Raw genomic sequence first — 24,147 nt, forward strand, 5'->3', positions numbered from 1 at the left:
TTCCACAAACTTGAAATCTAGAATTTATTAGTTTTCATAGCACTTAAGCTTTGTTCTCTCGTGCGTTGTGGCCTCTGTACAGAACACCTGAGACATTTTTCGTACAACTGATTCTAATGCCACCCAACAGACCCCACTGACTTATGGGGTTCCGGCAAGAATAGTGGTGGAAGCCATGTCCTAGTAGTATTCAGTATGACTTCAGAGAATAGAAACCGCATGTTTTCGTTTTTTATTACGATACTAGCATGCTGACATCACTCCTGCAGTATACTGTTGCGTACCAGTGTGAAATGTTGCTTGCAGAATGTATCCCCTTCCTTTTGTTAGTACTTTACATGGGGATTGGGGCTGGTCTGTGTCACATCTGTAACATTCCACAACTCAGTGTGTCATTAGCATATCAAATAGTGCCTGCTTCCTGGCCAAAGACAGGACAGTGGGTGGTAAGCTCCATCAGCAGGACAATGACACTTTCTGGTAATTGCTAATCTTGCGTAACCCTCCCCCTCAGGCCACCAGCAAAGGGAAAATCCCCCAGCTAGTCACTGAATACACATGGAACTCTATTCATCATTTCCTAATGGAAGGAAGACGTGATGTAACCAATAGCTGTAACTAATGGTTCTAATCTGAAAAAAAGGTTTGGTACCGTGTTGGCCAGTAGAGTGGAGTGTGACTGTTCTCAGTAAAGGCCCATTTGGACACCACAATTATCACTCAAAAGACCTCTTTTGTGCGATAATCGTTGTGTGCAATTACATGGCAGGATGATCAATCAAAATTTGCTCAAACGGCAGTTTGAGTGACAGTTCTGAGCTTTCACTTTGCATAAGTGTGTAAATGAAGGCTCATGCTGTATGCAGAAGACAAGCAGGACCACTTGTATCTTCTGCATACAGCTGTTGTCTTCTCGGAGAGCTCGGGTACGCTCAGCTGTACCTCCGAGAATTTCGACGCTCATTTATTTTTACTGTTTGGTATTAAAGCGTTTGAAGCATCGGGTGCTGTAGTATGGTCAGACACAAGCCTCTCTGACATGACGGAAGCTTACAACTGGGCTCACTATCCGGCCTAGCAGAAGAGCTGCATGTTTGAGCCCTGGTGTCGACACTCTGGTTCGGGGCTGCGGTCCTAGTTACACCCAGACGTTGGCTGAGGTAAGATCCACTGTCTTACAATGGCCTGCAGTTGTCCCATACCCCGAGACCAGATGACAGGCGTGGCGGAGGAGTAGGTGCTCTTCTTTCCCCGAAATGCACCTACCAGGTCATCCCCCCTGTACCCTCACTCACTTTTCCATCATTTGAAGTACATATGCTACAGCTTTTCCGCCCACTGTCCTTGTGAGTAGCAGTTATCTACCGCCCCCCAGGTGCTCCTCGCCTGTTTTTGGACCACTTTGCTGACTGGCTCCCCCACTTTCTATCCTGCAAAATTCCAGCCCTCATCTTAGGTGATTTTAACATCCCCACTAATGACCCTATCGCCCCATCTGCCTCTCAGCTTCTTTCGCTCACCTCCTCCCTTGGTCTCTCTCAACTCACAGCCTCTCCCACTCACAGGGATGGCAACACTCTGGATCTGGTCTTTCTCAGTTTCTGCTCTGCTTCCAACTTCACTAACTCCCCTCTCCCGCTCTCAGATCATAACCTCCTCTCTTTCTCTGTCACTCTCCCTAACATCTCTCCAGACCCACCTACCTACAGTACCTACAGGAACCTTAAGGCCATTCACACCCAGGACTTTGCTGAATCCCTACAGTCCTCTCTGCCCCTTATCTCTCTCCTCTCCTGCCCCAACCTGGCTGCCGCTCACTACAACACCGCTCTCAAACATGCCCTGGATGAAGTGGCGCCCCGCCATGGCCCGAGTCATCCGATGTAGAACGCGGCAACCCTGGCTCACGCCTCAAACACGCTGCATCCGGTGGTGCTCTAGAAGTGCTGAACGGCTGTGGAGGAAGTTGCAAACGTCCACAGACTTCCTCCACTACAAATTCATGCTCAGAACCTACAACCTTGCCCTCCACCACGCCAAACAAGTCTATTTCACCTCTCTAGTCTCCTCACTATCGCACAACCCTAAACGGCTCTTTGATGCTTTTCACTCCCTTCTCAGCCCTAAACCACAGCCCCCTGTGACGGATCTCAGTGCTGAAGAGCTGGCTGCTTACTTCAAAAATAAAATTGATGACATCTGTTAGGAAATTACTTCCCAATCCCAGACTAGCCCTGACCCTAGTCTTGTCAGCACTGCATCTAGCTTCTGCTCACTGTCTGTACTCAGACCAGCGACAGAGGAAGAAGTCTCCAAATTGCTCTTCTCTGCTCACCCCACCACCTGCGCTAGTGACCCTCTCCCCTCACACCTCCTCCGCTCCCTCTCCCCAGTGGTCATCTCCCATCTCACCACTATATTTAACCTCTCTCTGACCTCTGGCATCTTTCCTTCTTCTTTCAAACATGCCATCATATCACCACTCCTAAAGAAGCCGACTCTGGACACGACTGATGCTGCCAACTACCGAACTATCTCTAATCTCCCCTTCATCTACAAACTACTAGAATGCCTGGTTTACTCCCGCCTTGTAAGCTATCTATCAGAGCACTCTCTCCTAGACCCCCTACAGTCTGGCTTCTGACCTCAACACTTGACAGAAACTGCCCTTACAAGGTCCTCGGTCCCCTCCTTTTCTCTATCTACACAGCCCCTATTGGCCAAACCATCAGGAGATTTGGCCTTCAATACCACCTGTACGCTGACGACACCCAGCTATACACCTCTTCCAGTGACATCTCTGCACCTTTCCTCTAAAACATCCCCGACTGTCTGTCTGCTGTCTCTAACACTATGTCCTCTCTCTACCTAAAACTAAACCTCTCTAAAACTGACTTACTGGTATTTCCACCCTCCACTAACCGACCTCATCCTGACAACTCCATCTCAGTGTGTGGCGCCACCATAACTCCCAGACAGCATGCCCGCTGCCTTGGGGTCATATTCGACTCTGATCTATCATTTACCTCCTACATCCAATTTCTCGCCTGAACATGTCAGCTGCACCTCAAGAACATTGCAAGAATCCTTTCTTTTCTCACCGTGGACACGCTAAAAACGCTCACTGTTGCCCTCATCCACTCCCGGCTCGATTATTGTAACTCGTTGCTGATCGGCCTCCCCTGCACCAGACTCTACCCTCTCCAATCCATCCTGAATGCAGCAGCCAGGCTCCTCTTCCTGTCCAGCCTCTACTCGGACGCCTCTGCCCTGTGCCAGTCACTGCACTGGCTGCCCGTTAAATACAGAATTTAATTTAAACTCGCTACCTTCATCCATAAAGCTCTCCACAGCGCCCCCCGATATTGCCTCCCTCATCTCAATCCATCACCCAGCCTGGACTCTCCACTCTCCTAACGAAACAAGACTGAGCGCCCCTTTAATTCGAACTTCTCATTCCCGCCTACAACACTTCTCCAGAGCAGCACCTGTCCTCTGGAACGCACTACCAAAGGCTACCCGAGCAATCCAGGACTCGCAGAACTTCAGGCGTGCTCTAAAAACGCACCTCTTCAGGGAGGCATACTGCATTCCCTAAACAAACCCGTCTGTACGCTGCCTGATAACATGCTCCCTGACCTACTGACTGCAATCCCTGCTAGCCATGATAAACCGCTCCTGCAGTAACACTGTTTCTGCCGTCACATGGCTAAATGTCTGACCATTGTCTATGTGTATATCACCCCTCACTCTCCACCTCGCCATACTGTGCACATCTCCAGCCCCTTTACCTTCTGTATCACCCCACTATTTGTAGTATGTAAGCTCGTTGGAGCAGGACCCGCACCCCTATTGTTTCCATCAACTGATTACTATGTAGCCGTGGTTCTGTAATTTTTGTCTTTCTGTATTCCCCCTGTCTATGTAAGCGCTGCGGAATATGTTGGCGCTATACAAATAAAGATTATTATATTCCCCCAAAGCTAGGGGGTCCCCAACACCACCTCTGGGTCCCTCACATTCAGTTATATGCAATGGTAGATAACTGCTGCAGCCAGTCCCTGTCTGGAGATGGTCTAATTATGTGACTGCGCTTCCAGAAAGACCCGTGGCACAGTGACAGGAGCAACCTGGGGTGAGAAAGCGGTGCTGTTCAGTGCCAGGAGCAACCTGGGGGGAGAAGGCGGTGCTGTTCAGTGGCGGGAGAAGGTAGTGCTGGTCCTCCTTTTACACAGGAGCAATAGTTGTTCAAGAAAATGGAGTTAGTGCGGAACATTCCAGCCCGCCTCCATTCACAGGAAACACTCCTAGATGGAGCAACTCCTCCAAGAAGAACTACACACAGCACGAAGCCGCTCAGCGGTCGCACCAGTTTAGTCAGCCGAAACAGAATGACTAGCGCCATCTCGCTCAGTGCCTGCCGGGGGCCAGGGGTACACGGGCCAACATTCACCAGAAATCTCTCATTTGAGTGATTATTCGGGCGACTATCAGCCCATGTAAAGGTACCTTAACAAGGTGTCCCAAAACCTGTGGGACTAGGAGAGGGGACTGAAATCCAGGTGACATGGGACAGCACCCCGGCTCCAGCCATCACCAACCAGGCTGGGAGCAGTTGCCCATAGCAACCAGTCAGGCTATTGTTAACCAGGGCACAATGTTGCGGCCTCTCCACCTTTCTCCATTACTTAGATGAAGTGTCAGCTGTTTTCCATAAGAGCAGTTTTAAGAAATTCTCAACACTAAACCATTTGCAGCGCTTGTTGTCACCGACCACCGTTTATAGTGTGCAGATACTTCACAGACATGCTCACTTTATGGATTACTACTAATTAGTAACCATTAGTAATTAGTGTGAGCTGGTGACGAGAGGTGAGATGTGCTCAGACATAATGATGGATGGATGGGACGCCGTACAGGTTGCCTCCATTGTCTGCCGCTCCACCGCACATACTCGTCATACTACGGCTGCATCCGGGCGGGCGGAGCGTACTACAAAGGGAGTTGTAGCTGGCCACGCCTCCTCTTATTCTATTGGCTGCCGCCCGTCCTGCCTCGGGCTCTGATAGTGGTTGTAATGCGCAGGCGCGGTGAGGTCAGTTACAAGCAGAGAGACAAGAAAAGTGGACATGGCCGGAGTGAGGCTAAGAGCGGCGGCGGAACAGCTGCGGATACTGGCGCTCGGGGCCCGGCCGGGCAGGTGAGAAGTAAGGGGTGCGGACGGCGAGGCGTTGTATAGGAGATATAGGACATGAGTCCCGGGTACTATATTGTAGGGTGAGGCTCCGGGCCGCGCTCACCATTATACGGCTTTATCAGGTGGACTGGACACTACTTATCTGGTTACCATGGTGACCGCCGCAGGAGCTGCGCACACATAGTCAGCACTTGCCAGGGGGCTGCTACAGAAGGAGGGGGATGGACCTGTGACCCGCATTGAACCCCAGGACCTCTTATTTGACTAAAGGGAGGGACTCCACATTAACTGCACCCTTTGAAGACCGAGGGACATATTTGTCCCATAGTCTTAAAAACTGTTTTAAACTTGATTCAAATTACAGACCTGAAAGGGTTAATAGATTGGAATACTTTTTAAAAAATCCGACACGCAAAAAAAAAAATCGGACACCTGTTAGGGTCACTTTTTAAAGGGGTATCCTGGGACATTTGCTTCGTTTTATTCTTCCTATTGATGACTGACTGGAACCCGCTGCACAGATCTGTGTCAATCAGCTGATTCCCAGGGTCGCCATCACTGCAGTCAGAACAAGAAGCGCTGATCATTGCGTAGGTTGGTATCACAGGCGTAGTTCCCGTTTAGTTCAGTGAGAGCTGCACCTGCAGTACCGACTCGGACCACTTCACTAGGGTCAGCGCTGCTTGTTCTGACAACGATCCCGGGTATCAGCTGATCAGGGATCTAAGTGGAGGACCGACCTGATCATCTATTGGTGACCTGTCGGTCATCAATAGAAGCCATTAAAAAAAAAAAAAGTCCCGGAATCCCCCTTGACAGACCTGTTTGCTGCTCTGCCATGTAGCTCTGTTTTACAGCTGGCGTATTAAATTGAATATTTTCAGTCTGTGTCTGACCAAAAAACGTAAAGGAGTTGTAACTTTAGCAAACTGAGATAAGGGCTGATCATCCAGATCTGGCAGCGCTGCCGTGCGGTGTGTGAGCGGTCTAGTCTGGTAACGAGTCTCTCGGCGCAGCTCTGCTAATTGCTTAGCATCACTGCCTCCCGCTATGAATGGCAGCAGCCGCGCTACACAAGTAGCATAATGTGGCCTAAACAGGCCGGCCGTCTTCCCTACAGGGTGTAACGCCCAAGCATCCTTGTGGGCGCTGCTACGTCTGTACCTCGTTCTTACCTCCATCCAGGGGTCCTGGCGGGGTTTTCCTGGTTTCAGCCATTAATCAAAATGCCAGACTGAACCCAACCCTGCCGTATTGAAGCCTATTGGTCTCCGCTTCAGCAATTTGATTAGATCTCGTCCAGCGGTGCCGTTATTAGGATTTTACATGGAAATCGTGACTTGGGGCCCTTTTACACGGGTCAATGATTGTTCAGATTCATTAGTGATCTGAGTGATTATCATTCGGTGTAAATGCATGCCGCGACTGAACGAGAATTCTTTTGTCGGTGGTTCAGTTTCTGCAGACATAAAAACTGAATGACGATTGGCCTGTGTGAACAGGTAGTGGCTCATCTATGAACGACTGCCTGTTTACTGTAAATGGAGGTGAGCGGGTTGGAATGATCCCCGGCTGCTCTGCCTTCATTCACTCAGCGATGATTGTTCCTGTGTAAGAGGAATGGTTATTGCTGGGACGGCCTGTTGGGCATCTACTTCTGACGGGTCGTCCCGTGTAAAAGGGGCCTTATTGTGGCTTTACGTGGGAGGACTGTTGGGCACTCCATCTTTGTGACGAGTGTTTGGCGCTTAGCAGTCCCTTGGTGTCACACAGGATCAGTAATCGCTCCCTAAAGGGAGGTGGAGCAAGACAGAGATAAAATAAAAATAAATCTAGGTACTCATTTTACTGACCTCGGAAGGATGAGTCAACCTTGAGCCGGCTACCTGAACCACGCAGGGATTGAACCCGCAACCTTCAGGTTGTGAGCGAGCTCTTAGGACTACATTTCTGCAGCCTTAGCTCTCTGCCCCACATGAGGTTCTAGATCTCGATCTTTTCCGGATGTCCGGCTCCATGCAGAGTAAACATGCAGTTCGTGAATGAAAGACCACCACACACGGGTGCCCACTGTTATCTAATGGGTGAGAAGTGGGTGACCCAGCGGGATGGCCAGTCTAATGCCCGTGTACACGGGATGACTCTGGTTTAAACGAATGCGGACGTCACCGCCTCACAATCTAGGAGCGGGGAGCGTTTAGACACAGCGAGAAGTGAGCGACCCAGCGATGATCTGTATGCAGGCTGAAACGAGTCGTGCACAATGGCTTCACGTTTGGCTGTAACGATTAGCAGCCATTTTCCATCGTTTGAAGAAACTTTGCGCTTCACCTTCTATGCGGAGCAAGGAGCGTTTACACGCAATGACAAGCCAGCCATAATTCTTTTTTTTTTTGGGGGGGGGGGGGGGGGGGGTCGCACTTACACTGACCGATTTGCTCAGATTCATTCGTTTGAACGAATTTTGAGCGCTAATCATTAGGTGTAGATGGGCCATAATTGAGTGTTATTGTGTTATGTAGCCGGAGGACTGTCTGTAATGGTGGTGGCTGCTTATCCCCCAGCTGTGGGACCTTTGTGCCGGTCACTGTAGACATAAGAGTTGTCACAGGACTATTATATACAGAAGGATCTGCTAGACGTCCAGACTGTCTACTGGGTCTTGTGACCGGTGATTGTGTAAGGAGGTGCAGGCAGAAATCTCATGTCTGTGAAAAGCCATTAGATTACAGCAGATCCCTCTCCACCTTCCAGCCATGGACAATGGGGGCTGCTGTGTGCTCTCATGGCGCCTGTACACCCTCCTTCCAGCTGACGCCTATAGCCCTATTACCTGCTGTCAGGGGGTTAGAAGTGGTTGTGAGTCACTTATGTCCAATGTCCCCTAGAAGTAGTCCCTGGAGGCTGTACATGACTATAGATTGTAAGCTCCTAGTGTAACCTATTTACTCTGCACATGGCAGGCTGTGGTTGGTGTCAGGGGCTCCTCACTGGTATTCTGGCTTGATTTTCAATTCACAGTCAATGCTGGCCTTTTTAGATGAGCTTCATAACATTGACGTGCAGGAATGCCACCTTCCCATAGGTGGCGCTGTAGAGATATTGTTCCATCTTTGCATATTTCCCAGAGGACCATGGGCGGCTTTATAAGTCTCCTCACGCCTTCAAGGTGCTCTCCTTAAGGATACCTCTCCTAACCCATGCCATGGGCAGTCATTAGTGCTTCCTGTCTTGGTCCACAGTGTGTTGTCATTCGTTGAATCAACAGTATATTCTTTGTGTAATCACTCAATGTTGGGTTTGGCTTCCCGATTTAAGAAATCCTGTTTTGCGGCAGTTCTTCCAGTGATGCTCCATGTTTGACATGTAATACTGCTATTGCGTTGTACTATCACTGCTGCGGGTGTATTGGTCTCTCTATGTCCGCCTGCTATATACACTCTGTCAGCAGTAATGAGATAGAAGTGATGTCATACCGCACTGTAGTGTAACATACCCCCCCCCCCCCCCCCCTTACACGCACGCAGACAGAGCTGCTCGTTAGGTTATACTATAGACGTTGCGTCATTGGATGTCATTGATCATGGCTAAAAGCTGCTGTTCTGGATCTCTGCTCCGTCTCTGCTGTTGCATTACACAATATTTTCTCAGGTCTCGGCTAGTTGTACACTATATCTGCTCTCCGTGGGGTTTCCTGGCTGACCTTACTCGGGTTTGGCAAGTTCTTGAATTAATAAGTGTGTCAGCTGGCTGTACGTGGGTACAGGGGTGGGTACAGGGAGGTCAGTGAAGTGGGTACAGGGAGGTCAGTGACGTGATAAGGGGTCTCCGCAGCAACTGTATGGTGACCATAGATGAGGGATTTTCTTTCTTGGTGGTCCCAGCTCAAGGCGGGGGGACAAAAGATGGACAGATGTTTACATTTGTTGTAAAGCTATACCCCTGCACTATGCCGCCTGCTATTCTGTTCTAGGATCATCAAAGTGGAAAGCCAGATCTGTGCTATGATGGGACCAGCTGGGGACGGACCCCATTGACTATACTGGGGTCTGTCCGGTCTCTGTCCTGCCCTCCAGCGGTTTTAACTTTGCCAGATTAGATTGCCCATCCCAAAAGCCTGGCTGCCTTCTGCTCGTATCACTAGGCCTGTGTAAGGGCTTATTTACACACAGACGTGAGCGCATGGATATATGCTGCGTATTTACGGGACTGAAATGCGCTTATGCCCGCATGCTTCTGTGTGCGCAAATCACTGCATATTTGCACATGCAAAAAAAACTTGCAAAATCGCATTGACTTAGTGCATCAATACATACACAGGCTACCTATGTCCTATGCATTCCCATTGATTACAGTGGGCTAATATGGTGCGTAATATGCACAGATAGGACATGCCGCGTATTTTTTCCACGCGGTTGCACATCACGTGAAAGAAATACTCGTGAACAAACCCATTGAAATCAATGGGCTCTAGTCACTGCAAGACCGTCCATCTAATCAGCACAACTCTAATCATTAGTATAGCTGTCTGAGATGGAACTGCATGCCGAGTTTTGCAAAACTACTACTTCTAGGTGCGGGTGGTTTTTTTTTTTTTTTTTTCTTTTTTTCCTCCAGTACTCTCTATTGCACATGTTGAACACCATTAAAATAACTTTAAAACTTACTAGAATTACTATATATCTTTTGCTTGCCTTATAAAAGCAATGCAAAAGTCACATGTCCCCCCAAATGGTACCAATAAAAACTATAACACTTCTGGGGGGCATGTGTGGGTCCCATCTGCCCCCAAAAATCTAATACCTTGTACAACACATTAGTACCCCCGAGCGGTGCCGCTGAAAAACACAACTTGTCCCGTGAAAAAAAAAAAAACAGCTCTTGTACGGCCGTGTCAGTGAGTCACGGCACTTGTAGTGAGCTGATGAATGTCGCTTGGTTCTGTCCGCCCACTGAGGGGTTAACGCGCCTGCATGGAATGTTTGATGGCTATTATATACTGTAAGCTGGGTGGTTATTCTGCTGCGGTGAATAGACTTCGCACTGGTAAATGATGGAAGGTTTCCAGCTCCTGTATATAGAACGGGGAGGGGGAGCAGTCAGCAGGCGGGGAGAATCCATTCTACTCCTTCTCTCCTTCACGTAGTCCCGACTCGCATACACATTTATAAGGCTTTTCCTGCAGAGAGGAGGAGGAAACTAACAGGGATCTACTAAAAGTTCCCCTTGTTTTGGAGTCGGTGTGCACATGGCCTCCTGGAATGGGCACTACATAAACTACAAGACATTAGGAAAGTCCCACAAGGTCTTACTGGAGTCACACGACTACTTACAACGTGGGGCTGCAGTAGGACCGTACACAGCAATAATTAATATTGGGTATTGCTTGTTATAGGCTACTGCAGCCTTTATAGGATAACGTGGTGAGAGATTGAGTAAAGCCAGATGTATATGGCCAGATTCCACATCTGTGTTGTATGGATCCATAATTTGGGGACCAAGGAGGTATGTAGGGGTTCAGTGTTTAAAGAGCAACAACACTTTTTTTTTTTTTTTTTTTAAACTTTTGAAAAGTCAGAGCGACCCGTCAAAAGTTTGGATCATTAGGGATCTGGATGCTGAGACGCCCACTAATCGCTGAAAATCACTCGCCTGATCATTATGATCCCTCGATTGTATTCATTGTCTGTCTACAGATGCAGACTGATGCATAGACTTCTAGAGATCAGTATGCATATGGTAACTGGCAGGCAACAAAGGCAGCCCCCTGGTTAGCGCTGCAGCCCCTTTGTGGTAAGCAGGGGTCTGAGCACCCATTGATCAAAGTTTTTGATATGTTGCTCTGATTTTGAAAAGTTTTTAAACAGTGCAGTAACGCCCCATTGTATGCAATGATATTCAGGAAATCATTTAGGTGAGCGAAACTGACCAATAATCATTCAGTTTAAATGTGGGCAAACCTCAGGATTCTCGCTCGTTGTTTAGTTTCAGCGGGCATAAAAACCAGTGTCGTACAGGTTAAACACTGGTCGTTCAGTATATGCATGCCTCTCCGGTCTGTCATTATGCCTGAGGAAGAACCCCCAAGTAGATTTGAAAGCTAGCTATACCATCATGTTTTTGTTAGCCATTAAAAGGTATCACATCTACAAGATCACTTGGTTTCTCTTAGGCTGCCTGTCCATGGGCGTTGTGTTATCCCGCGGCGGATCTCAGCCGTGGGAGCCAGCAGATGGATCTCCACGGTGAGTCTATCGGACAGATAGGCTGACCACGGAGAATCACAGCAATTCGCAGCATGCTGCGATTTGCTGCCCATTAGCGGAGAATCGCAATGATTCTTTGCTCGTGGACAGGGGGGCTGCGCTTTCCATAGCAAGGCTATGGAACGTGTTCATTGCGTTCCCCGCGGTCAGATTATCGCCGGCCGTGGGAAACACAATTACAATTAGCTTGTGGACAAGAGGCCTTACTGAGAACAATCACATTGTGTGTCACATAGGAATGTGTTGCACTAAATGACTAGCGCCCCAGAACGGAGCGCACGCAAGCGCCTGGCGTCGCCAAACGACTAGCGCGCCAGAGCGGAGCGCGCACTGGCGTCGCCAAACGACTAGCGCGCCAGAGCGGAGCGCGCACTGGCGTCGCCAAACGACTAGCGCGCCAGAGCGGAGCGCGCACTGGCGTCGCCAAACGACTAGCGCGCCAGAGCGGAGCGCGCACTGGCGTCGCCAAACGACTAGCGCGCCAGAGCGGAGCGCGCACTGGCGCCGCCAAACGACTAGCGCGCCAGAGCGGAGCGCGCACTAGCGTCTGACGTCAGCAGCTTGTTTGCTCGGGCAAGCTAGAATCGTGAGATTCTCAGCCCGTGTAAAAGGGGCATTACTCTTTACTGATTCCTTAAAGGCTTCATCCCACCAAAGTAAATTGTCACTTGTCTACAGGATAGGTGATAAATGATTGATCACAGGGGTTCGAGTGCTGGAAAATGGCACACCCAGAGTACCCTTTTGTGAATGGAGTGGTGGTGCAAATGTGTGACCACCTCTCCATTCCCTGTCTATGGTGATGGCTGAATACTGTCAATCCGTGGAAAAAAAAAACGATTGTGCTTCACATAAAAGGTATAGCGCTGAGCGAGAAGCCCGTGATAAGTCTCTCAGTGTAAGTGCTCTGTACGAGCGCTAACGACCTTAGCCGTGGCCTGTGTTAAAGGGCCATAAGGGTGACCCTCAGCTGTCAGTCGTTTATCACCTACCCTGTAGATGGGGTAAGCGTTGCTTTGGTGGGAAAATCCTTTTAAGGATCCCTAAGAAAAACCTTGCTCAATAGTAAGTCCTTCTCTTCCCTAGAGAGATGTTAGAAGGGATCTGGCAGCTCATGGAGGGGTACAGTGCCTACCGCGCCATGATGTGGACCTACAGAGACTCCATGAGCCACTAGACAGGCGCTCTACAGGTAACTTCAGGGGGATCTTCTGTCCTTGCAGGCAGAATAGTGTAATCTGACTTTCGTTTTGGAGTACAAACCTAACCCCTTGGACTTACAAATGAGACCTTCTCTGTAACTACATTCTGTGTTACTGCTTGCCTGGATGGTTGTAGCATTGTAATTAGCTAGCGTTGGAGGAGTAGTATGCTTGGTAATCTATGTAAACAATACACCATGGGGAAAATTGTACTCCTTCTTGCCGATCTCCAGTAGCATGTGCCTCTTGGGTAGTCTGCACCCTGATCACTAATATTTGGTGTGGTGTCTAATCTACGGGTTGCACTGATGAGATCACACCAGCTCTATTGCTAAGCCTTCATCCCAGAGATCTATCTGGTGGTAGAGGACTACCATCATCCCGGTGCCTTTAGCTTTCCCGGATCTTGGGATGTGATTGCAGCTCCCAGAGGAGACTCGTTACATAAGGTCTTTGTAGTGCAGAGTTCTGGAATGACCCCATTGTCTGGGCAGCTGGTAGTAATGCACACAGTGGCCTCTGTTCGCTGGACCCACCTCCTACTAATTGAGGAAGCCCTGTAATTGAGAAAGATCCTCTATTAGACCTCCGCGACTGGGGGGACTCTTACGTGGGCCAATTCTCAACCAGATGTAAACCGCGCCAATCAACAAAGCATGCCAGTCAGTGATTGTTTACCTTTCTATTAACTGTGCTGAAAATGGCTTGTATGGAGACACCACTTATTGACACACACAAAAGCGCAGCAGAAAGTCTGAAATACACAAAAAATATCCAGGGACCGAAAACCACTTAAGCCCGTGTGAGCTCGCCCCAAGTAATGGATTGTGTATGCCTGCAGTGGAGAGGAATGGCAAGATGAGAGTAACATGAAGATGATTGTTTATTAAATTGGGGATTAACCCTTTAATGCTTTACTGACAGGTGTTCAGCGTGCGCCTATAGTGCTGCGGCTCAGCAGAGAAGTACCGGGGACCAGTCCACCACCGATGATGGTGGCGATGATCAGTCCTATGCTATGAGATCGCTGGAAAAGAAGACTACTCAGCTTGAGGAGAAAGTTCGGGATTTAACAGTAAGTTCCTTGTAATACATTACGGCCTTTCATAATTAAAGGGCTTGTCCACTTTTTAGTTTTTTGTTTTTTTTCTTTTCTTTATAGTGTGTTGTGAGTTTTTGTTTTTTTGTTATAGAATAGGAATCCTGCAATTTACTAATATATATGTATTTAAAATTCTTCTTGCATGCCTTTCTTATACCAGCGCAGTAACCCCTATGTTAATCCTGTGATCCACCAAACATGTCATATGACCCCTGGTATTCAGCTGACACTGATAAGGTGTCTAATAGGTAACTAGAAGATTCTGGAGGAGCAGAACACACAGTATTATCTGCAGCATCGCATCAGTGTCTGTGGATAAGCAACTCCTGTATTTTTCTCTATGGCTCCTGCACAGACATGGACAGGCATGAGATGTTGATGCAATACTGTATAATGTCGTCTCCCCAATAACCTGACAGGAGGCTGGATGATTAGCTGATTGGCAGGGATCCCGAGCGGCAGATCTTTGCCGATCAACTAGTGATGACCTATCCAGAGGATAGGTCATCGATTATAGAAGCCTGGAATATCGCTTCAACCTTAATGTCTTTCCTACTGGTCTTTCCAATGAGACTGTCAATATTAGGAAACTGTGTGCACCCACCAACTAACACCCATAGGGAAGGCAGACGTCTAGAGCATAAGGCCCAATGTACACGGGCGTATATGCATTGCGGAATCCGGACCGAGTGTCCGCCTCCGGGTTCCACAGCAAATGCTGCCCATAACGTGCTATGCAAAATCGCTTTTCCATGTCCACGAGTGGTAATGCGTTGCGATTTTTCAGCTCACGGAGGAAAAGTTGCAGCATGTCCTATTTTAGCTCGATTTCCGCACAGATGGCTTCCATTTAAGTCAATGGAAGCCGGATGGGCTGCAGAATCTGCATTACCACCTAGCGATGGCACAGAGTCATCTGTTCGGCGCATGTGCCGGCCAGCACATCTGCATTACAGATGAAGAACACTGCGGACAGGTACATGGGGGGAGGGTCACTGGCCAGGCACCGGGTCGGATCCCAAATGCGGTATCCGACTCAGCCGTGTGCATTCGGCCTAAAGCTTTCCTGTGTGCTGTCTGTAAACAGTCAAGCACTCTGTATGCAGCTGCTTTTGTTTTTAGAACCACTTTTTGACCAGAGTCTTCCTGTGAACAAATATTTGCATCGGGTTCATATGATTAGGCGGATGACCGCACCAGCTATGTACATACATGACCCTTGCATAGTATAGTGTTGCTGTTGGAACCTGCCGTTGTCCCACCTTACTTCTGGTCTACTGTCTGTTCTTTGCATGTAACTTGTGTAGTAATTGCATCTCTATAAGCAGTCCTCTGATTGGTCACCTCACTGAAGGCTCACAAAGCAAATGAAAATGTACAACACATTCAGTGTGTGTGTGTGTGTGTGTGTGTGTGTGTAATATATATAAATTACACACACACACATATCTCCAGTGAGACTTTATTTTTCCCTAATGCATAGACCGTGTTCTTTAATATTCTTTTCATCACTAGGAGAGTTACAGCAAAGCTGTAGCGGACTCCGAGAATGTCAGGAAAAGAACCCAGAAGTTTGTGAAGGATGCAAAGCTCTTTGGTGAGAATCTGGATTGTTTTTAAATGTGTTTTGTATATATTTTATCCTTCGGCACATGCTGTCAGACACAAGTCACAGGGCAGAATATGACAGAATTCTCACTTCTCTCTGCCTTACAGTATTACAGACACATGATTTGTTCTATGCAATAAATAGAAACTATTTGGTCAGCATCCAGGCCTATCTGTTAAAGATGGCTGTGTGAGTGATGAGGGCAGGGTTAATGAAGAGAGATACTGCTACTGTAGCCAATGCTCGACCACAATCCTTTGTCAGCACATGCCCATAGTGCTTCTTTAGTTCATTGAAGCTATTTTTTGCTACTTAGTATATGGCCAAGAACTAATGTATTAACTAAAACTATCAGCAGTCCATCTTCTGTTGGGACATGCGGCAGTATTTGTTGTGTGTCTTTTGTAATTGCGCTAGGCGTCAAACAACTTGGATTGAATCCGGTGACTTAAAAATGCAATATCGTTACATATCACTTCATGAGAAGAGAACGTCTTTTTGGACTGTTATATCGAGGCGTAAGCTAGGAAATGGCATAAAAAGAAAAGGCTTCTAGAAGAGCCAACATGAGTTTGTAACAAACAAGTAAGGCCAGGCTATTCTAAATTCCCTATGACCTAATCCGAACGGCGCGGGTTTTGAAGCTGCCTTTCTGCTGCGGAATTCTCGCTGAATTTCTGTGCGGTCCCACTGCGGACATTCTGCAAGATCTACGCTTTGTGTGAACCCAGCCTTAGGTGGATTCACAACTGGCTGATCGTACTCAAAGTGGTCATAAATGGCTGCACATCTAGTTGGAAGAATGTCTCAAGTGGGGTACCTCAACGCTCTGTGCTGGGCCCAGTGTTTAACCTTTTTATAAAGATCTGGATGAGGGAATTGAGAGGAAACTGATCAACCCAAAGCTAGGAGGGATAGCGAAGAAACACTAAAGAGAGGGAGGGGATTAAAAAAAAATCAAGACAAGTTTTAACAGTGGGCAGTGACTAACAAAATGGTATTTAAAAGGGAGACACGCAAAGTCCTATATCTGGGCAAGAAACATGAAAAACGTACATACAGAATGGAAGGAATTGGGCTAAGCAGCAGCACATGTGAAAAAGACTTGGGTATACTAATAGATCATGAACTGAACATGAGTCAACAATGTGATGCAACAGCAAAAAGGCAAACGTAATCTAGACTCTATGCTTCTCTTAATATTCTGTTACTACATCACAGAATTGTGATGTAATTATCCCCCCTCTACTCTTCCTTAGTCAGACCTCATCTGGAATATTGTGTCCAGTTCTGGGCACCCCAATTTAAAAAAGACCTAGACAAACTGGAGCAAGTTCAGAGAAGTTACCAAGATGGTGAGCGGTCTGCAAATCATGTCCTATGAGGAACGGTTAAAGGATCTGAGAATGTTTAGTTTGCAAAAAAGAAGGCTGAGAGGAGATTTAATAGCTGTCTACAAATATCTGAAGGGCTGTCACAGTGCAGAGGGATCAGCCCTATTCTCATTTGCACAAGGAAAGACTAGAAGCAATGGGGTGAAACTGAGAGGGAGGAGACACAGATTAGATATCAGAAAAAAAACTTTCTGACAGTGAGGGTGATCAATGAGTGGAACAGGTTGCCACAGGAGGTGGCGAGTTCTCCTTCAATGGAAGTGTTCAAACAAAGGCTGGACAAATATCTGTCTGGAATGATTTAGTGAATCCTGCACTGAGCAGGGGGTTGGACCCGATGACCCTGGAGGTGCCTTCCAACTCTACCATTCTCGGATTTAAGGCTTTGGTCAGCTTGTATACAAAATAAGTGGAGAATTGTTCACTCGTTATATAAGACCTGTTCGTGGGAATTGATGTGTTTAACCTGTTGGTACCTTTGATTTTTCTGCAGGTATCCAGAGCTTCTGTCGGGACCTGGTAGAGGTGGCCGATATCTTGGAGCAGGCTGTAATTGAAACCAAACAGAAAGGGATGGATGACGTCTCAGAAATCTTATGTTCAGTTGAAGGGAAACTGCAAAGTGTATTTACAAAACATGGACTGCAGAAAATGACACCTGTGGGAGGGGACTATGACCCGTATGACCATGAGATAGTCTGCCATGTGCCATCAGAGGGAAGGAGGCCTGGAAGTGTGGCCACCATACAGCAAGATGGATACAAATTACATGGTAGAACCATACGTCATGCGCAAGTTGGCATAGCGGTGGAAACGCAGCAGTGACACATATTTTGACTGATTTTCAAATCCCCTTTTATGTTCCTCTGAAAAAAATCCCCTTTTATTTATTATGATTAGAGCTTAATCACACTTTCTTACTTTATCTGGAGATGTTACTGCACAGGAGTCGCTGGTTGCTCCACTCCTGGAGTGCCTTAATTTAAAGGGGTCCCAAGTTTTAAGCTTATTCCCTATCCACAAAATGGGCAGTAAGTATCTATGGTGAGGATCCATCGATCAAGGGAACAGTAGTCTTGTGTCCTCATGAATGGAGCAGCGGCCATCACTAAGTTTATCTCTATGGGACCATTGATGATGGCAGAATATTGTCTTCAGTGGTCTCCTAGAGATAAATGGAGCTGCAGCATATATGCCCTGCCACAACTCCATTCGCACAAGAGTTTGCGGGACCCTTGTTCTGGCGATTAGGTGGGGGTCACAACGGTGGGAACCTTGCTGATCTCTTAGCCTGTGGATGGGGGGGTATGGGCTTAAACTTTGGGGCAACCTCTTTAACCTCACATTGGTACAGTTCTTGCTTTGTGCTTTACAATCGTCTCTGGAATTAAGGGACAGCTTTATTTTTAGTGGATGATTTGTGGCACAAAGATCGCATATGTTCACGATTCTGTGTCTAGCACATATTTTCTTCTTGAAGCTTTTCTGAGGGTTGGAGTTTATTTTGCTTTCTTTTGGTTAGTTAATATCATTTTCGGTGATTTTAAACGTCTTTAATTACATAGATTGTATTAGTTTATTCCGAAGCAAACTCCCAAATGATGACCTTTTTTTGTAATTAAATATATCAAACCATTCAGTGTTAGCTAGCATTTTGTGGGCTTATTAATATTAAATATATTTATAATTTTTATTTAAAATACAAAACCCATGTGGGGCTCTGTTCCCTTTTATAATACCCAGTTTCCCTGAAAATAAGACATAGCATGATTTTTCAGGCTTTTAGAGGATGCTTGAAATATAAGCCCTGCTAACAGTTAATTAAAAAAGTCAATTTAAATAGTGTCCAGGCAGCTATACATGTAAAAAAGTTAAACCTTTTTGAACAAAAAAATATAAGACACTGTCTTATTTTCGGGGAAACACGGTAGTTTTCATCCCTTGTTTCTGGATCTCTCCGGCACCACCGTATCCGCTAACTTATGACCAAAACAAAGAAACTTTGTTGCCATAAAGTATCTAATAAGAAGGTGCAGGAGAGTAGAGGGCAGAGGAGAGTTAAGCAGTCCGTCCAACCTCACTGATGGACCTCCTATTGAGACTTTAGACTGCGGTGTCTACATAGTGATATGTAGGAGCTGCAGAAGGCAAACGGTGCTACATTTCAAATTGGACCCTATAGCAATATACATGCAAGGTGTCCATATCTTTAAATATTGACTCCCTAACTATCATAAACCTGCATTGTTGCCTATAGACATAAATTGGCATAAATAGAAATCCAGCTTTGCATTAACTCCTGTAAGTCCATTTTTGTGTGAAATAGACTTTAGTTTAGAGGGTTTTTCCCCTGCAACCAGCTTGAATGTTACAGGTACCGGGCTAGTAGTACGGTATGTAGTAGTACTGACCCCCATTAGTTACACAATGGTTGGTCCTTGTGCTGTACATACAGGGATAAAATGCAGAACTGGTACAATAAATGGTTCGTAGCTTCATGCAGGTGGTCCCCTCTTAGTACAAGTCTTCTGTTTTGTTATACGTTTTTAATTTTTGTGTTGATTTTCGTTGATTTTCATTAATTTATATTGTTAACAATTGCTTTTGAAGGGGTGTTTTTATTGTACAGGGGATTCGGAAGATTAGTTTCATGTTCGTGAAGTGAAGGGAAATCTATCCTCAGCAGCCCATGTATAGTGAACATTTGGGTGCAGCACTGTACCTCTTCTACCTCTGTACACGACCAATAAGGTGGCTTTATGACTGTGTGTAGATAGATACACATACCTGATACACTACAGCTGGGGCTTATGTGCAGTGTTGGCAGACAGCGTGTGACGATGTCATTGTGTGCCTCTCTTGGGCTGGTACAGAAGTCCAGCAAAGCATGAAATGTCTATTATGGGGATATGCATTGTTTTTTTTCACCAATTTTGGGTGTTTCACTCCTAATAAAATGATTTGACGTTTACATTGGTATTTGTATCTTTCATGCTAGAATGGTGAATATCTGCATGCAGAGAAGCTCTCTGACCGCACACGTGCACAGGAAATGCTTAAGACTTGTTACACATCAAGGCTGGGTTATAGTTTGTACTTGGGCCTCATGTCCACGGGTAGATCAGATTCCACCATTTGTTTTTCGCTTTTGTTTTTACAGTGTTCACCATTCAATAAGCGTATAAGAAATTTGAGATTTTCATTAACATAAACATTCTTGAACTTTTTTTTTACGCAATTTTTTTTTTTTTTTAAGTCCCTCAAGAATACTTCAAAAATGCGATAGTTGGATTACTACGATAGTACATTTCATTACTGAGGCTTAGTAAAATCGCCTACGTATTGGATTCCACCATTGTGTCCGTACGTTCACGTAATACACAGCACTGCTGCACACACATTGTACATTCGCACAACTAAGTCCGCTCTGCAGCATAGAGCACGAACTTCTGCACACATATGTATGTGTGTGAGATATATAGATGTATATCTCACACACACATCTGCAGCCAGCATGTTAAACACTAATTTTATTAGCACTAAATCTGCTCATACAAGTGTAGTCCTACATGACCTCTACCTGTGTCCTGGTGACACGGTTATGACATCATCTGTGGTCCTGCTTCTACAGCGAGACCTTTGCTGTCGTCTTTCCGTGTGTGTAGAAGAGGACCTGCGCTCCACGGAGATCTGCAAGTGATCTCCAGCGTACTCCCATGGAGGGGACTAATCGGTAGGAAGAGGGAGGACTGTGCAGCCACAGTATATTTGTTCTGACGATCGGGCAGTGTGTTGTATCTGTGTGCTGCCAGATCATTAAGGCAGCAGTCAGGGGTTTCTGGATCTTTCAGACCCCTTCACCCCTCCCTCCTGTCTCTGGATAATAAGGCACAGATGCTTTTTAGCAAGATTTTATCTTGCTGATAATTGTCTTGTAATCAGAGAAATACAGTGTCAAATAATTATTATAGTGGAATCCACATATGGTAACACAAAATAACATAACTTTATTATAGGAGTCGCTACAATCTTAAATGTTATGGTAAATAAGGTAAACTGAAATACACTGTTGTAGCTGTATTGCTGCATCTGTCATCATAACACATTGCAAAATAGCCTACTGAGGCTGCACTGCTAAAGTGCCCACATAAATCAGGAGCGTGTGTGTGTGTGTGTGTGTGTGTATATAATATATATATTTATATTAGTGGGGTTTTTTTTTTGTTTTTTTTATTGCAGCGATGACACGTGACGTCATCCTCTGGCGGGTGAGCGAAGCACAACACGTTCTGTGTGAGATGACGCTGTCATTTACGTTGCCTGTAATAAAGAAAAATCACTGTTAGGCTGCCTGCACACGGGCGATGCCTGCCTAGCGATGATGCAGAATCCGTGATTGGACAGCTTCCATTGACTTCAATGAAAGCCGTCTGCACAGAATTGTAGCATGCTGTGATTTCTTCTCCACGAGTGGAAAATAGCAATCTAATTCCGCTCGTGGAGATAAAATTGCAACTTGCCTTAGCATGCTATAGGCTGCATTTACTGCGGAATGCAGAGGCAAACGCCTGCTCCGGATTCCACAATGCCAATCTGCCTGTGTGCAGGCGGCCTCAACATAACTAATAAACTTTAATACCGGGTATCTTTTAGGGTTTGCCATGCAGGACTGTCTGAGTATCATATGTGAATTTGGATCTACTGAATGTTTCCCATAAGATAGTGTCAGGGAAAGAAGGCTCAAGCACTGTGAATTTCAATGCCCAATCCTTTTGTACTACATGGAGACAAGCCATTACAAAAAAAAAGCCACCACCGGAGGTATATCTCCCATAAAGGAGTCTAGAGAAGCAGTTGACTCAACGAGCGTTTGGCCAATGGCTATTGAAGGTGTATGTGCACTCTGATCTCTGCTACTTCCATAAATAAGCAGTGACCTATTTTACGAGCAGAATGTAATCTCTACTACTTGGAAAGTTACATAAGCATTGTTCAGGGGCTGTATTACAAAGAAAATTATCAAAGCCTTCTAAGCGGAGTCCCTTTCTGAAATGAGATCTACCCATCTTTTTGGACATGGCCAAATGCAAACACTGGATCAATGGCTCAGCCTCTCTGTGCCCCCTCCCTCTGGTAATGTTAGAGTGCAGCACTGAGGTTGCACAAGGAGAATGTGGATGAACCCGATTGGTCCAAGGGGTAGGCACAGAGGCGTAACTTGAAGCTTCTGGGCCCCAATGCAAAACCTGTAACAGGGCCCCCAACTATAATGCTTTATTCATAGTACTGGCTCCTTATATGGAGAAAAGAGGCCTTATGGGCCCTGGTACAACCGCATCACCTATAGTTACGCCAGTGGGTAGGCATCATCCACCTCACTGGTCCAGCTCTGACCTGGAGGTGAATCTGGGAGTCCGAATAGATAAAATGGCAGTACCCCAGACCTCGGCACTTGCTTTGCAAAAGATGGGTCACACATGTTGCTGGGAGCCTTACACTGAGGATTCCATACTGTCTGAAATAACAAAGTGCTGCTTGCTGAATGTCTTAACAGGTTTATGTGACACCGGATCCTTCCATGTTTGCATCGAGGACATCGCATGAGCAACACTGCACTGCCAAGCGGTGCTGTCCCTGGGTATCGCCTCCCCAGGTATAACATGGCCATTCATGACAAGTGCTAAAAAGTGTTGATCCCCGGCAGACCCTGTGAATAGTATTTTAAATGACTGAATAGCTGAAAACACAATTTATATTTACCTGATTTAAGATTTCAGAAAAGGCTTTATAAATACCCAGCTAATCGGTAAGCTCATCTGTCCAAGCGATACGGGTGCATGAAAAAAAAATCACATTGTATTTCATGCATGAAATAAAAGCTATCCATGAAAGGGGTTGTCCCGCGCCGAAACGTTTTTTTTTTTTTTCAATAGCCCCCCCCGTTCGGCGCGAGACAAACCCGATGCAGGGGTTTAAAAAAAAAAAAAACGGATAGTACTTACCCGAATCCCCGCGCTCCGGTGACTTCTTACTTACCTTGCGAAGATGGCCGCCGGGATCCTCACCCACGGTGGACCGCAGGTCTTCTCCCATGGTGCACCGTGGGCTCTGTGCGTTCCACTGCCGATTCCAGCCTCCTGATTGGCTGGAATCGGCACACGTGACGGGGCAGAGCTACGAGGAGCAGCTCTCCGGCACGAGCGGCCCCATTCACCAGGGAGAAGACCGGACTGCGCAAGCGCGTCTAATCGGGCGATTAGACGCTGAAATTAGACGGCACCATGGAGACGAGGACGCCAGCAACGGAGCAGGTAAGTGAATAACTTCTGTATGGCTCATAATTAATGCACGATGTATATTACAAAGTGCATTAATATGGCCATACAGAAGTGTATAACCCCACTTGCTTTCGCGGGACAACCCCTTTAAGCCTGAGGAAGAACCCTGCGTAGGTTTGAAAACTTGCTGTAACATCATGTATTTTTGTTAGCCATTAAGGCCTCATGTCCACGGGAAAAATATGATTTAGGATCCGCAGCGGATTACCTGCACGCGGATCCGCACCCCATAGGGATGCATTGACCACCCGCGGGTAGATAAATACCCGCGGATGGTCAATAAAAGGGATTTAAAAAAAAATGGAGCATGAAAAAATCTGGACCATGCTCCATTTTCGTGCGGGTCTCCCGCGGGGACGGCTCCCGCGGGCTTCTATTGAAGCCTATGGAAGCCGTCCGGATCCGCGGGAGACCTAAAATAGGAATTTAAAAGAATTTACCCATCCGGAGCAGACCGGGAAGGTCTTCTCTTCCTCACGGCCGCATCTCCCTTGCTTCGGCTCGGCGGATGTGCCCGGCGCATGCGCGTGGCACGTCGACGACGTGCCGGCGACGTGCCGCCGGCATGTAGAATTCATCCGTCGGCCGAAAAAGAAGATCCGGCCGTGAGGAAGAGCAGAGCTTCCCCGCCCGCTACGGATAGGTAAATTCTTATAAATTCTTATTTTCAGCGCTCATGTCCGCGGGGCAGGAGGGACCCGCTACGGATTCTACATGTAGAATCCGTAGCGGGCCCGATTTTCCCCATGGACATGAGGCCTTAAAGGTATCCTATCTATAAGATTACTTGGTTTCTCTCACTGAGAACAATCACACATAACAACTATTGCAATATGTGATGTTTTTTTCATGCACATGTAAGTCGCATGTACTGCGATCTGTTTTTTAAAACCAAAACTCATCACAATCGTGGAAAAAGCACATGCAATATTGGTCTGATTTTCTATTACCTATACCACTCACCTGTGTAAATACAGCCTAAGGGCGCCCACCCACTGGCGTTTGCGATTTTCCCGCGTTTTTCGCCGCGTTTTCGCGG

At 46.7% G+C, this 24,147-nt stretch overlaps 1 protein-coding gene across 1 annotated transcript; it reads left to right on the top strand.

The window, feature by feature from the left end:
- Window positions 1-5,081: 5,081 nt before the first annotated feature.
- On the top strand, window positions 5,082-19,741 carry GRPEL2 (GrpE like 2, mitochondrial). Its single transcript, XM_066591298.1, has 4 exons — window positions 5,082-5,200; window positions 13,590-13,740; window positions 15,283-15,364; window positions 17,264-19,741. The coding sequence occupies exons 1-4, from the start codon at window positions 5,130-5,132 to the stop codon at window positions 17,593-17,595; spliced, it is 636 nt and encodes a 211-aa protein (XP_066447395.1). The 5' UTR covers window positions 5,082-5,129; the 3' UTR covers window positions 17,596-19,741.
- Window positions 19,742-24,147: the final 4,406 nt, after the last annotated feature.

Source organism: Eleutherodactylus coqui, chromosome 2, assembly GCF_035609145.1.
Source record: "Eleutherodactylus coqui strain aEleCoq1 chromosome 2, aEleCoq1.hap1, whole genome shotgun sequence".
Classification (NCBI taxonomy): Eukaryota; Metazoa; Chordata; class Amphibia; order Anura; family Eleutherodactylidae; genus Eleutherodactylus; species Eleutherodactylus coqui.

Bases quoted from the DNA above. Each gene is read 5' to 3' on its own strand.
- GRPEL2 (XM_066591298.1), top strand. From the start codon at position 5,130: ATGGCCGGAGTGAGGCTAAGAGCGGCGGCGGAACAGCTGCGGATACTG. The intron at 5,201-13,589 runs GTGAGAAGTAAG...CTTTACTGACAG, and splicing joins CTCGGGGCCCGGCCGGGCAG to GTGTTCAGCGTGCGCCTATA. The intron at 13,741-15,282 runs GTAAGTTCCTTG...TTTCATCACTAG, and splicing joins AGAAAGTTCGGGATTTAACA to GAGAGTTACAGCAAAGCTGT.